The sequence below is a fragment of the Toxotes jaculatrix genome, chromosome 13 (assembly GCF_017976425.1).
Source record: "Toxotes jaculatrix isolate fToxJac2 chromosome 13, fToxJac2.pri, whole genome shotgun sequence".
In the NCBI taxonomy this organism is placed as follows: Eukaryota; Metazoa; Chordata; class Actinopteri; family Toxotidae; genus Toxotes; species Toxotes jaculatrix.
The window spans coordinates 11758775-11776283 of NC_054406.1; the positions used below are offsets into that span (position 1 = coordinate 11758775).

A 17509-nucleotide genomic window follows, 5' to 3' on the forward strand; every position below is an offset into this window, starting at 1 on the left:
TCTCACATATTAAAAAGCACAATTAATGATTATTTCTCCAAAAGCAGAGCAGCGTTGCATCTACTGTATCAGGAGCTTAAAATGCGTGTCTGTGTGTGTCTGTGTGTATGTGTGTGTGCGTGTGCGCGCCAGGCATTGTGCAGCAGCAGCCGCAGCCTCTCGGGTTACTGAGGAATGCATTTGAAGTCAATCACAATGAAGCTCTCTATCTGCCCAACTTGCCTGAAGGGGATCTCGGAACTGAGCTAAACTGAACTGGACTGGACCAGCCAGAAAAACAACCACAAAAAATCATCTTTGAATCACACACATCTTCCAGCTTATCCTCTCGTGTGCGTGTGTGTGTGAGAGAGAGAGATAATCCTGGTTTTGTGAATCAGTGTGTCTATATTAACAACCTCCACCTCCTGTTGTTATCTGACTTCCTGCATCTTGGTGAACTGCAAACGCCCATTGTTCCTACAGACACCTTCTCATTGTCAGGTTGCTGCAGTGTTGCTGCTTTAGTATCAGACACTCACACACCTATAATCTTGCATTTTTTTTTCAGTCTCATCCTAAATTAAAATCTGGAACAAATCATCTCCAGTGGAATATTAATATGTGTGAAACCGCAGCATTGTCAGCTCAGGTATAAAACCCAGGCTCTGTGGCTGTAAAACGAGCTGACACACACACACACACACACACACACACACTCACAGAGCAGCTACAGTGTATAGGATGAAATGTATAGCACAAAGCCTGATGTCAGCTTCAGATCAGGTTTCTACCTGTCACCCCCCAGAGGACACACCTGTGTTTGCTTTGTCAGAACATGACATTGCCTTAACATGACATTAACAAAACACCAGTTCCTTTACTGCTTGTCTTTTTTTTTTGTCCCTCAATTTTATGTTTTCCCCTTCTCTTTTTTTACGCACATATACGTAATTATATATTCCACGTCCCCAGATCGTTTTAAAATGACTCCAACTGGCACCGCATGTCTCACAATGGCACTGCTTCATACACTGCCAAAAACCAGGATTGCATTTACTCGGCAGAATCCAGCGGAATATGGCTGTCATCTTACAGTTTCCATTTATAACAAATGGGAACAAAATGCAGTGGTGGAGGGAAATTGAGGGCAACGTACAGATGATTTTGGCCCCGGGTTATGCGTGTGGTGGAGGAGAGCTCGTTGCATCTCGTTGTGGTTAGTTAGCAATGTGGTGCAGACTAAAAGTACAGCTGTTTATAGCTCCTGAAACGGAGGCAAAATGCAGAGCTGGCCCTATTCGACTCCCTCAAAATCACATAAAACACACACACACACGCCCACACAGATAGGTCTGAGGGGTTTTTGTGTGCGCATGTACACACACACACACCACAAACAAAACCTGTGATTATACCCATTCAGACACTCACACACACACACACACTGTAATTACGTACAGTGACGCACTACTGCCCACCATACCATGAATTCACGCGTATAATATTGGCTCATAAATAAAACATGTCGAGGCACAGAGGGTGAGTATACATCACCATTAAAGGTTAGGGTAAACATAGATGATGCACATTTAAACACACATGCGGCACACACCAGTTCCAAAAACTGAAAACAGACAAACAGCAGACTTGCAACTCTGCAGCTACAGTGTGTCCTGGAGGTTGTTGTTGTGTGTGTGTGTGTGTGTGTGTGTGTATGTGTAGGGGACTAGTAAAAAGGGCCCCTGGGGTGAGCTCTGGTGCCGCCTTGGGGGTGGGGTGTGTGTTTATTTAAGTATGTGTGTGTGTGTTTTTCAGGAGTCATGCTGAACTTAGGGGGGCTAGCCTCAAGATAAGGAACAGCGTTTAAGATGAAAGGAAAATGGGGCGAGGACGGGGATACACTGGCACAGAGTTTATGGATCCTGGGGGGGGGGTGGGCGAAGGGAGGCAGAGAGGGAGGGACAGACAGAGGGAGGTGGGGGGAGCCGGAGGAGCAGACTGTTTTGATGTTGATTTTTAGGTTGTTTATTTGCAGTTACATAACACCTTTGGTTATATAGTTAGAGCTCTTATACTGTATGTGAGTCTGAGTGTGTGTGTGTGCTGATGTGTGTGTCTGTGTGTGTCTGGTAGCTTCTCACTGGGAGATGGGAATTTCTGTGAACGGCAAAGGTTTCCCATAGCAACGGCCTTCATTGTAAAACCGATCCTTGGAATACAGCACATACACACATACACACACACACACACACACATTCGCACCATGTTCACACTGAGACGTCTTTTCAGTACTTTTCGGCACTCTCAGGGTTTGAGCTCACCAGACCTTCACACACACACACACACACTCTCTCTTTCTCACACACATTTTGACTCAGAGCGTGAAGCACACACACACACACACTCTCAGCCTTCCACTTTGTGAAGCCCATATCCTCAGTGTGTCGAGGCTCCAAACAACTTCAAGTCTATTTCATTTTCAGGAGGTACATATAGTGTTTCAGATCCACCTCATGCTGAGATGTGATGGACTGAGATGCTCGGGTTTCTAGATTCCATTATGCTTTTATTGGCTTTTAAAGGCATCAGGTTTCCTCTGTCTGGAGCCGGGGAGGAGCTTGTGTTTGTGTGTGTTTGTGTGTGTGTGTGTGTGTACAATTAGCATTACACAGGCTAGCAGATACACAACTCTGCAGGGCCTCAGGATGGGCTTAAGATTGCTGAGGAGATAAGTTTGCTTTGGTCACATTTTCAGCAGTGGACTGACTGTTTTCCAATACCTGGAGCAAAACTCAGCCCTTTGTTTTTTTGGCACTGGAGCGCTGTGCTTCTGAATCTAGGTACAAACTGCAGTGATGAAAGAACGAGGGATTCAGCTCCTTTTCTGAAGTAAAAGAAGCAAGTTACAATGTTCTGCATTCAAAATTTAACTGAAGTATAAGTACAAGCCACAGATTTTGGTTTTATGTTTGGTAGGAACATTTTTTGTCAGATGGCCATAATAACATGAGATCTGTGCTCTATCTGTTTTTTCTCATTCATATGAATGAATTGAATTTTACAAGAACCCTGTGGGTTGTGAGCTACTGCTGTGAACCATTTTCAAGCCTGTCCTTCTTTCATTTTGTTGATTTGAGCGCAAGAGTTTCATGACAGAGTCACAGTGATGCTCAAACTCATCTTTAAATTATATCAAAAACTTCTTCTTGGATTACTTTTCGTTCAGCTCCTGAACTTATGAACAGGATCTTTCACTAGGACATCAGTTCTCCCCTGAGAGCCTGCAGCTCACCTGTCTGGATGTATCTGTGCCTCCGGCTGCTGCTGACGGGATTGTCAGAATAAAATGGTTCCTGACATTAACAAGCAAATCAGCTAGACTGTGGCTAATTTGCTTAATAAATAATGTTCATGTCTTAATGATCCTCTTAAAGTAAGAACTCCGCTTTTGATCCAGTCATGGAAAAGGGGGAGGTAGTCATTAAATAGTAAATATTTCTTCAACTAGTCTCAAAGAAGACACATGTTAGGGTTCATTAAAGAACTTTCTTATTGGCTAAGCTCAGCTGTTACTAACACTTCAGCTCTTTAAAAAGGACCTGATGTCTTAATTTGCTTGGGCATTTTCACCTCACAAATTTATCCAACACTTAACCACTGAAATTTAAATATATCAGCTAAAGTTAATTTTGTCCAGTGAAGACATTTTCAGTTCTGTAACATTAGAAGCCTCTAAACTATAAATACTTACTGTTTCAGATTCACCTCTGCTACTGCAGGGCTCCAGCTGGTCAACAATATGTAATGCAGTTTGACACTGAGGGTTGCCAGATCATGGTCGAGTATCCCCCACATCCCAGTCTTTCACTCTTTATCACAAAAGAACAGTATTTCCATGTTCAGTTTAGAGGAGTTGAAGTGTAATGGAAGTGAAATAATACTCAAGTAAAGGTCAAGTACCTCAAAGTTGTCATGACAAAAATAAGAGTAAAAAACATTGAACATGGTGGAAATCAAAAGAATTAGCACACAGTGTATAGTGTTTGTTTTTTAATATATTTGTTTCTGCAAATACTAGAAATGAAGTGAATGAATGGAGTCTGCAAATACAAGTTCCACTAATCTTTGAAACTGATCTTGAAACAAACTGTGATGTGTTCTGGAGTTTGAAATGTATCATTGCACTGCAGTATGGGTGGTGTCTCTTAAGTGCATGCATTTGATAACAGTATTAGTTGACCCTGTGTGATGGGAAAAGCCTCTGAGTGCTAAAGTGTGTGTTTAAACATCGCAGCAATGTGGGATTGAGGTCAAGAGAGAGAGAGATGAATGGAGAGAGAGAGAGAGGAGGGATCGACCTCAAAGTGACCGGAGGCTCCAGGTCATCCACTTCAAAGGTTCAGCCCCCGGACAATACACAACTAATCTCTCCTATCTGACCCTGACGGAGGTCCCCGGCCAAGCTCGTGCTTTCCCCTCACAGTCGTACATAAACCAGGGCTAGATTAAGGTGAAGTGATGAGCTGGGGAGGGGATGCTGTGAAGTGATCCATGTGAGAGAGTTACAGGCGTATTACAGGCAGAGAGAATTCAGAGTGCTGCTGTATAACTCAGATGTACAGCAGGGGTCATTTAAAAGAAACTCAAGGAGTTCAAAATAGACCCTCAACAATTTACTGACAACAACAGTGATCACACATAAATCATTTATCAAGCAGAACATTTGCTTCTCAAATGTGAGGATTTGTATATTTTTGTAAACTGAACATTTTCGACTGACTAATTAGCTTATTGACAACTGATAAACTGATTGAGGAAATATTTCGGTCTCCTGTTTCAGCTTCTCATATATGACGATTTGCTGCTTTACTGCAGCGACCTGGGTTCGAATCTGGCCTGGGATTGTTTGCTGAATCTCAAACCCCTCTCTCCCCGCTGTAGCTGTTAAAAATAAAAGCAGAAATGCAAAAAAAGTCTCAATAAATAGATAAATAATTAACCTGTTAAGAGATACTGGAAAAAACTGTTGCAGTCTGAGTTCAAAAGTTAACTGCTTTCCTATGCTGCGCTACTTTAAAGTCTGAGCATCACTTGCAATTGACACATAAGCAGACTAAATGAAACCCCTCTCTCCTTAAAGGCTTTGATGTTCCTCTGCCAAAATCCCAGCTTTAGATCAACTCATTAACTATGCTCCTCCATAGAGTCGCAGACAGACAGATGTTAGCCCGTCCACCATAATTCTGCCTGCACCTCCCCTCAGACAGTTGTGTGCGTGTCTGTGTGTGCATGTAATCTGCCAGAGTGGTTTGTCTTTCAAATGAAATGACAAACAGCTCAGTCATTCATGATGAATAACTCTAATCTCTATCATCTGCATCCTGCCCCCTCCTTCTCTGTGTCTCTAACAGGGACAGACGTGGTCTATTGATGACGAAGGCTCGACGAGAGACGACTTCTACGACGATGAGGACCTCTACTCGGGCTCTGGCTCTGGCTGTAAGTGTGTGTGTGTGTTTGTGTTTGTGTTTGTGTGTGTGTGTGTGTGCGTGTGCGTGTGTGTGAGGTTACACATTCACACCCTGGTTCTTTAAAACGCGACAGCTGCTGGGTTTCAATCTGCTGACCCCAAAGACCCCACCACCACCCCCTCCCTGTTCTCCAGTTATGGTCGCTCTATTCATCGGGCTTATGTGCATGCACACCACGGACACGCAATCACATAATTCACACATGCCGTTTGACTTGACATCCAGGTTTTGATACAGACTTATTGAAAACTCCTTTAAACACAGACACACCCTTGCAAACAAGAAGTAACCCAGGCTTGATTCCTCCAGATCTTATTTACTCTAATAAGATTACAGTCCACACAGATTAGACCATCACACGCATACCAGCAGTTAGTTGTGTACATCTATCTGCGAGCGTACAGTATATCTGCGTTTGAGTGAGCTGGCCGCCTGCGTGTGTAGGAATTACCTACTTAACGTAAATCACGTTGGTGTAATTCAGGCTGATTTTCTGATTTGGCTGCTGAAGCTTGAGCACGGCTCTCCTTATTAAGCATGACTCATTGAGGGCTGCCCTCGGTTCAGGCACTGCGCTAGTAGCGAGCGCGCTCAAAACAAATTACAATTCAGAGCAGGAGAGTGCAGCAGAGGCACCCCCTGTGGTTGAAACAGCAGCCCAGCAAATTGCTTTATCTCGAGCCGTGATACAGAGCCGTCTGATTCCGAGGAAAAGGCTCATTTTCAACAGACGGATGTGCATTTCGTGCCGCTGCAGCTTCAGAACGTGGCATTTTGTGGCGTCTGATATGTTTAACAGTAGCGGCATTGTTCGAGCCCATATTTCGATATCCTCTCCAGCTCCTCTGTCAGCTTTCATGTCTTTGTGCCTGTAAATTCAATTTGTTTCTCTTTCAACTCAGGGAGCTTCACTGTTATAACAAAATGAAAGGTGGTATAATACTATTATGAGATTTAAGAAGAAAATGAATCACTCAGCACTATTGCCTTCTCTTCTCTTCTCTTCTCCTTTTTTTAGCTCTCAGGCTATGTCTGCACTTTCCTGGCTAATTTTGAAAATGCAGTTAATGAGCAAAACCGACATGCATCCACGCCAGCATTTTCAGGTCATTTCTCTAAAGATCTCCATCTGCACTCAAAGCGCCAAAACAAAAGGAACATGATTAGATCTTCTCTCCTGCTGTCGTTCTTCAGTCGGCCAACAGCAAAGCAAAACATCACAGTCAACATCTGGTCCGGAGAGATAGACAGACAGTCCTGTCTCAGTTGGTTAACCCTCCGTTCCGTCCCCTCCTGCTTTTTGTGTTTTAACACAGCCGAACTCACAATTCGCTGTTGTTATTCTCATTTACATGTTTGCTTGTGTCTGTTGTCAGACGAATAAATGAGCAGAAAATAGCATTTTGATTGCAGCTCTGATTGCTGCGCTGAGTCGTCAATAAAAACCCTATTTTATGGGCCAGAAGCCATTTGACAAAACAAACATAGCTGTGTATGTGTGATTGGGTATACTGACATTTAAAATATGTGATCACAGAGAAAACTGGAGCAGTCTAACAGTTTTAATACACACAAAAACCAGTGCATGACGGCGTTGTCTTGGTTTGGGTGTGGAAACCTGAAATGTATGTAACAGAAGGCCAGATTACAAACTGGTGATGTGGAGTTTGAATGACAGGGGCATTCATCAGGCAGGGAGTGTCTGATGAAAACATGCTATCAAGTCGTATTATGGGAAATGTAGGACCCAGTATTTTGGAGACGCGACCTATTATTGGGACTAAAGTTTTGACAACTTCATAAAAATGCAGTACTAAGTTGCTTTGGTTCTTCTTTCATTTCACTTCTACACTAGAGGCCTAAGATATATACCAAGTAACCACAGCATCCCAGGTTTGAATCCAGCCAGAGCCCTTGTATGTTCTCATCTTTCCATCTTCCAATGTCCTGTCTCATTCTCTACTGTGCCCTGTAAAATAAAAACAAAAATGCCCCAATGATAGAATGATAAAAGCACTTTATGTTAACAATCCCACAATGCAATGAGCTGCATTTCATAGATGTGAAAAGACACTTGCAAAATGATGATGATTTTGTAAGTGTCTGAAATGTTGAATTTACTGCTGAATAGAGAACAAAGTACCGTGTGTCAAGTGCTGTGGTTTCAGTTTCTGACTGTTATCTGTGAGTGTGTGGGCAGGTGGGTTGAGTGGTTTTGTTCTACACTAAATTACAAAATGTGTGAGAGTGATGTTGGAATTATTTCTGCTTTTCTTATTATTGAGGAATTAAATCATTTTTAAATTCATAATCTTCTCTCCTCTGCTCTTTAGTTCCTGAGGTCAGTATGAGGCCAACATTGGCGGGCGTGTCCTTCACCACAGAAGAGCCCCTCCTCCTCTCCACCACCCAGGCCACTAGCCCCGCCCCCTCCGCCTCACCCGCGGCCGAGCCCAGCCCCAACCCCGAGGACCCCACCGCCACCCCTCTGCCCACCGAGGCCGACGGAGAGAGTGGTGCATTTTGGGAGAGAGAGCTAGAGAAGGAGAAAGAGAGGGAGCTGGAGAGAGACAGACAGAGGGAACTGGAAAGGGAGAAACAGTTGGAGAGGGAGAGAGAGAGGGAAAGAGAGAGGGAACGGGTCAGAGAGATGGAGAGAGAGAGGGAGAGGGAGAGAGAGCGCGAGCGAGAGAGGGAACGTGAGAGAGAGCGAGAGAAGGAGAGAGAGAGGCAGAGAGAGCGTGAGCTTGAAAGAGAGCGAGAGCTGGAGAGAATCAGGGCCGCCGCTGCCGCCCAGACCACCTCCGCCCCGAAGTCATCCGCTGCCGTTCCTGTGGTGACCACCAACCCTGCAACCAGCCCTGCAGAAAGTGCAGCGCCCTCTGCTGGTTCGGATGACCTGAGCACCACAGAAGAAGAGGATGTCTACCTGTCACCTGAGCCCACCTCGTTTTACCCGGGCTTCGACATGGAAACCACCACAGAAGAAGACACACCCGCCACAGAAGAGACCACACCTGAAGTCACGACAGCTGCTCCTACCACCACCACCACTGTCAGGACCAGGGTCCCCTTCAGGCCCAGGGTTCCCATGACAACAGCCACTCAGGTGATGCCGACAGAGAGAACGACCCGCCCACAGCAGCCCACAACTACGCAGGTATATTTCAAAATATCACCACCACCCCCTGACAACAGCTAAGATACTGTTTTAAATGTTTCTGTACTGTTCCCAGTATGATTCTGGTTCTGATACTAAAAGGATACCCTACTTAAAGTTTCACCTCAAGGAAATGTGCCTGATTTGGGAAGTATTCTTGTCCACTTTCTTACCAACAGTTAGACGAGCAGATCGATACCACTCTCGCTTCTGTCAGTTAAGGATGAAGCTTAAGGCTGGAGTCAATCAGCTTAACTTAGCATAAAGACTGAAGGCAGGGGGAAACAGCAAGCCTGGCTCTGTCCACAGTTCAAAAATACATTCAACAGTGCCTGTAAAGTCACCAGTTAACATGTAATATCTCCGTATACAAACAGAAATGTAAAACGTTGTGGTTTAGGGTTTTACTCCATAAATGTTGAGTTTTAGACTTGCTGGTAAGTGTGTTTTTGAACTCGGGGCGGGGCGAGCTGTTCTGCTCTGTTTTAAGTCCTTTTGGACCATGATAGACTTCTTTGGATATATTAGGCTTTGGCTGCACAGACAGTACTTGTCAGTGGGATCCATTCGTTGTTTATTTTGGTCTTTTGATGGGATGAGTTGACGACAAGAAAAATACAGTACGAGAACTGAGTTTGGCAAGATGATGATTTAAATCAGAAGCTATCTGATCAAAGAATAAGATCCCACGTCTGACCAGGGATTCACATACCAGCTGTTTCAGTACTCTGTAGTAATAAATTAATTTCTTTTGGTACCAACAAACTATTAAGGTGTGATACTCAGCCCAGTTTCTGACTGCCTCTCTAACACTGACACTCTAATTATTTACAGACCAGAGTGATTTCTATGATCGGCGTCCTTTTGTTTATTTGATTTCCCTGGTTTTCTACATTATAATTAAGCTGCCGGGTTTTATGAAGTGTGTATACGTGTTGGACAATATGCAACTTTCCAGCAGTCAGAACATACAGAGGCTCATTGTTTCAAATGGGAACATTTGCCTTATGGAAAGCTCTCTATTTGTGTTGGATAGGTTTCAGTGTAACCACTACATGAGACAAATGCGATTACATCAAATACAAATTTCCTGTCGTTGGTTTAACTTTTCTGTCCTTGTATCAGGAGGCTAACAACGAGGTGGGCGCTGCAGGACCAAGTGGAGATTTTGAGATCCGTGAGGATCGCCGCAATGATCTTGGTCGGGGTATAATGCCAGTGGATCCTGATCTGATCGGCAACACGGTGGATGGAGGAAGCTCTGCCGCCCAGCTGCCACAGAAGAACATCTTGGAGAGAAAAGAGGTCTTGATAGGTAAGAATATGTCTCAGGAAAGCTGTGATGTCTAAATTGTTGTCCTGGTTGTTCAGCTCTGTCAGTCAGTCAGTCTGTCTGTCTCACTGCTTGTCTGTCTGATCCTGTCCCCTCTGTTATTCTGCCTTTCGGTCAAGTAAACCTCTTGGTAATCACCTCGTAGATTGACAGATTACATTTCCCCATTGCCTCCTGCACTCTTTTCCTGCTTTCTGGGAGCTGCAAAGATAAACTGGCATTACCTCGCATTCACGTAGTGCAGATTCATCACCCTAAGTGAATGTGCTACTTAGCCCCATTTGACCCATTGAGAACAAGCAGTCCCCTTCTTGGGTTATCCAACGCCTCCTTTCCCCCCTCTTTTTCTCATCATTTTCCCTCTGGGTAAATCCAATTTCTTTTCAAGTGCCCCCTCTCCTCATCCCAAAGAGCTGTTGTAGAAAGTGAGGGAGCAGCCAACTTGCCTGACCTGACTGGCTCTCTGTCTCTCCTTCAGCTGTTCTGATTGGTGGACTGCTGGCGGTGGTTTTCGCTGATTTCCTGGTCATCGGTAAAGAGCAGGAGGCAACAGACTTTAGACTAGACTGTCTGTGTGATAGAATCAAATTACAACTACATGCCAGACTCATACATTCATATACAGTGCTGTACATACATACTCATGCCATTCATTTTGGATCTTCTAGTAGATTAACATCCTAAAGAAGATGCAAGTATCTTTGACTTTTCACACAGATTCAGGGGACTTTTTTTTCTCTAAGATTATGACAGGGTTTGATAATTAGGATCATTATGGTAAAATAGAAATTCTGTAATTTCTTGTAAGTTTTTATAAAAGAGGCAATAAAATTTCCATTTCAATCAGGATTGTTTTTGCCCCAGCATATTTCCGATCATATTTGATTGCAGTTGTTTCCTTCATATAGTTTTTCACAAAAAAAAAAAAAAAATCTGTATTTCACCTCCAAAATCTATACAATGCCTCCCGGTGCTGTAGTGGGTGCATCAATATTTTAACAAGAGTAACAGCTGACAGGCGAGGCACTGTGAGGCTGCTCTGAGGCTCAGTGGGAGCTTTGAGCTAAATGCTAATGTTAGTATACAAAACCTGGCAGCATTCTCACAGTGATAATGCTAAAATAATGATGTTTAGCAGGCGTAGCGTTTACCATGTTCACCATATTAGTTTAACATGTTATCCCAACAATTGCTAATAAGCACTTAATACAAAGTACAGCTGAGGCTGATGGGAATGTCATCAGTTTTGCAGGTATTTAATCAGTCTGTTTTAATTAAAAACTGCAAGTGGTACCTTAAAATGTTATTTCAGTTGTCTTCCACATTAAATACAGAGATAGGAAATGTACATATTTATATACAGTATAAGACAAAAACTGCATGATCTGACTAAAAATAAACTAATTTCAATTATGTTTTAAAAAGGTTCAAGTACAAGAAATGGTGCATCAGAAAGATTCAGTGCTTTTGCAGTTCTCCGTGACAGTGCTGGGTATTTTAAATACCTCAACCAGTAATGGAATAAACAAACACCTCCCACACAATGAATGGAAACAAAGCGTTCCTCAAGCATTTAGGAAAATAACAAACAGTTTGTTCTCCATTTTGGCACCGATAGCAATTACTTTAACGAGGGAAAGTTTTTTTTTTTTCCTACATGATAACCACACATTAATCTATCACACGCAGCAAGAGTTCATTAGTGATGTGAGCGGTGGAAGGTGGAAAAATGCAGCTGCTGCGGATTGGTTACACCAGCCCCATCAGGCTAAACTACTATGTAGCACTGCAGGGCTGCAATTTAGCACAAAGCTGTTGGCAACACAGAACGTATGTTGGCACATTCAGGCTCATCAGTCTTCACTTAGCAGCTAGGTGATAGTGATGCTGTGGTAGCTTCGCTCTGCTTCCAGACTAAGAGTGTTTCTTAAGCAGCGCATGTTTGTAGTGATGTAGTCGGCTGCAGGATGTAACAGTGGCTCTAATGGTATTTTAGTGTTTGTTTGTGTGTATTTCTGTGTCTTCTGGAAACGGTTTTAAGATATCTACTCCTGTCTTTCTGTCTCTCTCTAGCGGTGATAGTGGGAGGCGTGGTGGGCGCCTTGTTCGCCGCCTTCCTGGTGATGCTGCTGGTGTACAGGATGAAGAAGAAGGATGAGGGCAGCTACACGCTGGAGGAACCCAAACAGGCCACGGTCACCTACCAGAAACCAGACAAGCAGGAAGAGTTTTACGCATAACACTCGTATGCCAGAGAGACACCCCACAGCGAGGGAGAGAGAAAGATGGAGAGAGAGAAGAGAGAAAGATACTCTAAGCCCCAGTCCTCCTCCTCCTCTTCTTCGTCGCTCCCCCCTCATCTGCTCGCCTCTCCTCATCCCTCTCTCCTCTCGTCTCCAAAACACTTGAGAGCGCCTTTCTCTCAGCGGACTTGGAACTTTCTTTTCAATGAAAACGAAAAAGAGGACAAAAAAAAAATAAATCCAAATATATTCTGAAAAAATAACACATACACACGAGATGTTTTTAAAGTAAATGTTGTTATTAATATTCTACAGATTCTCTTGTTCTGTATGTAATGATATTATTATTTTGTAAAAAAAAGAAACAAAACAAAACACAAGCGCTTAACCTGTGTTTTCCAGCACAAAAAAAAAGTTCCTCTTCTGTTTTTATGGAGCAAATGAAAAGGCTTAAAAGAAAGAGGAGAGGAGAGGGGTGGAGCGAGCTGAGCGAGACACAAAAGAAAAAAAAAAAGGATAAAGAGCGGTGGGCTCGACTCTGCCCCTCAACCCCCAAAAAACACACAGAGCATCTGGTTGGCCGCACAGAGCCCAGGGTCAAAGGTGAGAGGAAAGGTCTCTTTTGTGCCTTCCGTCCCTCTGGTGCTCAAAGACATGCAAACGCACATCCATGCAGCCACAGAGACACACGCACATGCGCATGCACACACACACACTTGTATCTGCTTGAAGGTGGCTCTGACCTCTCTCTCTGTGCTCGGCCAACCAGAAAACAGTTCTCAACCCTTGGCGTGTTCCACAGCGTCGAGGAGCCGCTGTGGAGACGGTGGCTGGTCGCATCGAGGTTTGCTCCGCGGCCCGTCTGCTCCTCTAAGCTGTACAAAGACTAGTTACGGATAGTAATAATAATCAATAATATATCATTGTTTTGGGCTGGATGGTTAACAATAATAATAATAATACCATAATAATAATAATGATAATAATACTTAAACAGGAGGATGTGTATTTAGCAGTTTAAAAAAAAAAAAGTTTATATGTAAATATTGTATTCTTTCTCGCATCACTAACCATCTGCATGATCATGAAGAGTTTTTATTCATCACGTCCATCATCACTTTAGATGAGCTGTGCTCTCGTCAACCACATGCACACAAACACACACACAAACACACACACACATACACACACACAAACACACACAGAGACATACTTTCTGTGCATTTAAACACACCACACGGACTATAAATATACTGTAGATCATATCATTCAGACACATATCAAACCCCATCGTCATTGTCATCATCATCATCATTGTGATAGTCATCACTTTTGATACGAGCGAGATCAGGTGGTTTCAATATGTTATTGATTAGTTATCGATCAGTTGCTGGTTGGTTTAGAGTTTGGTCTGTTTGTGTAAAAGCACAACTATGTGTCCAATCATAATGTCATCTGACCCCCCCACCCCCCCCACTCTGCCCTTTCCCATGACATCATCTGATATCCCCCACCCACACTCCCCTTGCATGCCTCACCTTGTTTTTCTTCCACCATTGGCTCTCTGTTTGGGGATGGGAGGGGCCTCTGGGAAGCATGAGGGGCTTTAATGAAAAACAGGAAGTGTGAATCTGCACAGGAAGTTGCTCCCACATGCACTAATTCAGTCCAAATTATAACTTAATTCATAATTAAAGCATTGGTAATGAAAGGAAAAAGACTTTGAATCAGTGTTTATGGTGTCAACTTTAGCCTGCGGGGCCATTTTGGGGACTGGGACATGGGTAATGGGTTTAGGATTCGGTTTGGGAAGGGGAATGTGAGGAGACAGGAGGGCTGTGCTTCTATCTAAGAGATTGTAACAATAACCACACCAGTGAGACTGGGCTAGTAGCTTCTATTATACTCAGTACTGTAGAACAAAAATGCATGGGAGTCAAAACTATACTAGTCTGGGTGTGTGTGGATGCCTGTGTGTGTTTTTGTCTGTGTGTATGTTCGAAAGAAAAAAGAGGGGTGAGTTCAAGTTGGAATGTACTGTGGTCGAGTGTGTGTTTACCTACTCCAGCAGTTCTCACGCTCTTCCACAGACAGGTAACACACCTCCTCCACTCCTGTGTGTGTACGTCGCCTGCCCCCTCGCCAGTGTGAGAATACGTATGTGTGTGTCTACACCTCATCTAAATCCGCCACCTGTATGTATGTGTGTGTGTATGTGTGTGTGCCTGAGTGCTTCACCTTGGTATTTCACAGCAGACTCTTGTGTACACTGACTAGCCTGTCGATGTGTGTGTCTGCGTGTGTTTAGTCTGTTCACTGCTGAATGTGGGGCAGCTGGTCCCTCACAGTGGCTTTCACACACACTGACTGTGTCTTTTCACTGTCTGTCTGACTCTGTCTGTCTGTCTCTCTGCCGCAGGACAGACGGACAGACAACACGCCACTTTCTCACAGGCAGGAATGATCTTAACACGTACTGTCTTTTCTAAAGTGACTGTCAAAGTGTAAACATGTGCGTTTGTACCCATATAAGCCTGCGTAGCCAAATAAGATGTGTGTGTGTGTGTGAGAGAGAGGGACAGAGAGAGGTTGAATTTGTATGTGTGTGAGTGTAGGTATGCATGTGTGAGTGAATGTGTGTGTGAAGCCTGATGGAGGCTACACTATATGTTTGCTGTTCCCATTCCTGTTTTTATACATTTGCATTTTTTTAAGGCTGAGTTTCTGTCATTGGCTGAGTGAGCGAGAGGAGGCGAATCCTCCACGCCACCGCCCTGTCACTAATCTGCCACTCTGTTCCAAATAAAAAACCTGATTGGGTAGATCTGTTCTCTCTTGTCTTTTTTAATTAGCGAAATGGTCTGTGAAAAAAAACCCCCCAAAAAACGGAAATGCCTCCATTCTGCTGTCAGTGTCCAGTCTGGCCTCAAGATTACATGTTGGACTTGACAGTACTTAGTTTGATCAATATGCTAATAAGAACAGTCACATGACACTCCCAAAATGCACTTTATTTTACACATTTTTCCCCCCATTGTTAATACCAGCAGTGGAAAGTATCTAATTACAACTACTCTTCGTCTCCCTAATGATGCCACATACAGCTACAGCCCTCTGTCACCTCCAAGTTTCCATTATGTACAGTGCACAGAGCAAACTGCACCTATTAGCATCATTATTTTCCCAGAGACACAGACACCAACCACTACTGTCTCACAAAAATATATAATGTAGCCCCATTTTTTTTTCTGGGGTTCAGTTTGAATACTTTAATTAAACACAACTTGGTTTAGGAATGTACACCATGTGAGTCCAATATAAACTAAAATAAACACTGACTTATAACCAATTTACATGCAATGACCCTGGGAATTTTCTAGCTTCCCAGGGTCAAGGTAATCCAGCTTTGTTCATTAACATAATTATACTTAAAATACTTAATATACTTTTGAGGACATTCCAAAATCAGCAATGTCATTTTCACTGTTTGATGAAATATTATAGCAGGAGGGTTGTGAGTTTGAATATGGAGCAGGTCGATAGATAATAGATGGAAGGACTTGTAGAACAGCAGCAGTGAAGCTATGCTGTAGAGAACCAGAGAAATGAAATTATATGAAATCAAAATATTGTCAGAATGCCCTGTTGGCTTACTTTAATTTTCAACACAATCATTGACGTATAAAATATGTTTTTAATACAGAGAACAGATTGTCAATATTACAACTCTTGGTAGGAAGTGAGTTCCTGAAAAGAAAGGAAGGAAGAAACCTCAGAGACACGTCTCAAAACCAGGACAAATAACGTCAAAACTATCTGCACAGCTGAGGTTAGTGAGGAGACATGTTTTATTTGTTATTTGAGTGAACTGACTCCCTAAATTCTTGATCCTTGCTGTGACTCAACTCCCCTCTGGTGCTGGATTCAGCTCAAATTTGAGTCTCAGGTTTCATTCATTGGTTCACTCAGGACTCGGCAGTGAGTGGTTAAACCAGTGGATAAAACAGGCTGCACAGACTGGAAATATATTTCAGTAACATAAATTCAAAGGAACTCACACACAGACATGAAGTCTCGCTCCAGTGTTATCGCACACCAGCATTAGCTTGGCCTACATACCATTTCTAACCCACTGACATTACATGCAGCCCCGTATGCCTCTACGCTACATCTGACACTGCTACTGTGTATGTTTAAGTACGATCACAGCCTCTTAACAGCCCATTTGTACATGCTGAACTCAGTAAACCCTCAAGGGAGAAACAGCCAGAGATGTTATAATTCTTAAGTCATCACATAAAAATGCACTTATGAAATAATTAGATAAACTGTCCTTGGGGATTTGTGAGCACAGGAAAGGGCATTATTCTAAATTGGTCTACATTGGTTTACATTCTTAGCATCAAACCAGATGAAACCAAGGTCACTGGAAGTGGAGGAGTACCCATGTCTCTGCAGATGGCCTTGCCTAGATCCAGAGAAGACAACAAGCTGTCGTGGCCTTGGGTGGTGGGCTGCTGATATGGAAATATTTCTTTACACGGAGGGTGGAGGGGAGCGGTGGCTGGGCTGGAGGGGGGGCATGTGAGCCTTCTTCTGCTAGGGAGGGGTGGAACAGAAGAATAAAAGCTCTACCCCTGAGTTGGGGTAAACAGAAGCTGGGGTCCAGGCAGTACCCCATCTGGTGGGTAATGGAGGAACAACTGCAGTAAAAACAAACTGACCAAGGACCTGATTTTAACCTGGATTTTTCACAACTGACATGTCATGGTTAGGACTGGGAGCTACATGTACATGTGACTGGAAAATAGACTGTGAGCTGTTCTGTGTTTACTTTATTTTACCAAGACTCAGCTGGCACGTTTTGGGCTTTTACAGAATAAGAAGCTTAAAGGATCAGCGTTGTTGCAACTGGTGACAATGGGTTGCCTTAAGATTGTTTTGTTTTCAGGGGTCACAAGCCAAAAGGTGTTGATGTTCCTCAGCCACAAAACCCTTACTTCAGGTTTCTAGGCTTGTATTTAGATTGTAGGACACATATATGTCAGTATTAAAGACAATTTTGTGCTCTGAAGCCTTGTCAATGTTTAACAGTTGAGTCAACCCTGTACATATTATAATCCATTAAAATAGCTCGAGTTCCACAATAACCTTGTCTTTAACAATCTGTAATATAATTTTTTGGTGTTTTGATTCACAGGAGTATGATCATTTTTAAGTATAGCCTACACATATTTTTATTTTAGATACCCAGTCCCTT

The 17509-nt window shown here is 43.2% G+C and overlaps 1 protein-coding gene across 1 annotated transcript in view; it reads left to right on the top strand.

Moving 5' to 3' along the window:
• sdc3 (syndecan 3) overlaps positions 1–15071 on the top strand; it is a 34884-nt gene extending 19813 nt beyond the window's left edge. The window contains exons 2-5 of the mRNA XM_041053820.1: positions 5394–5481; positions 7847–8673; positions 9799–9988; positions 12080–15071. Of these exons, the coding sequence (XP_040909754.1) occupies positions 5394–5481; positions 7847–8673; positions 9799–9988; positions 12080–12246 (1272 nt within the window). The 3' untranslated portion in view covers positions 12247–15071. The remainder of the gene's footprint in view (positions 1–5393; positions 5482–7846; positions 8674–9798; positions 9989–12079) is intronic.
• Positions 15072–17509: the final 2438 nt, after the last annotated feature.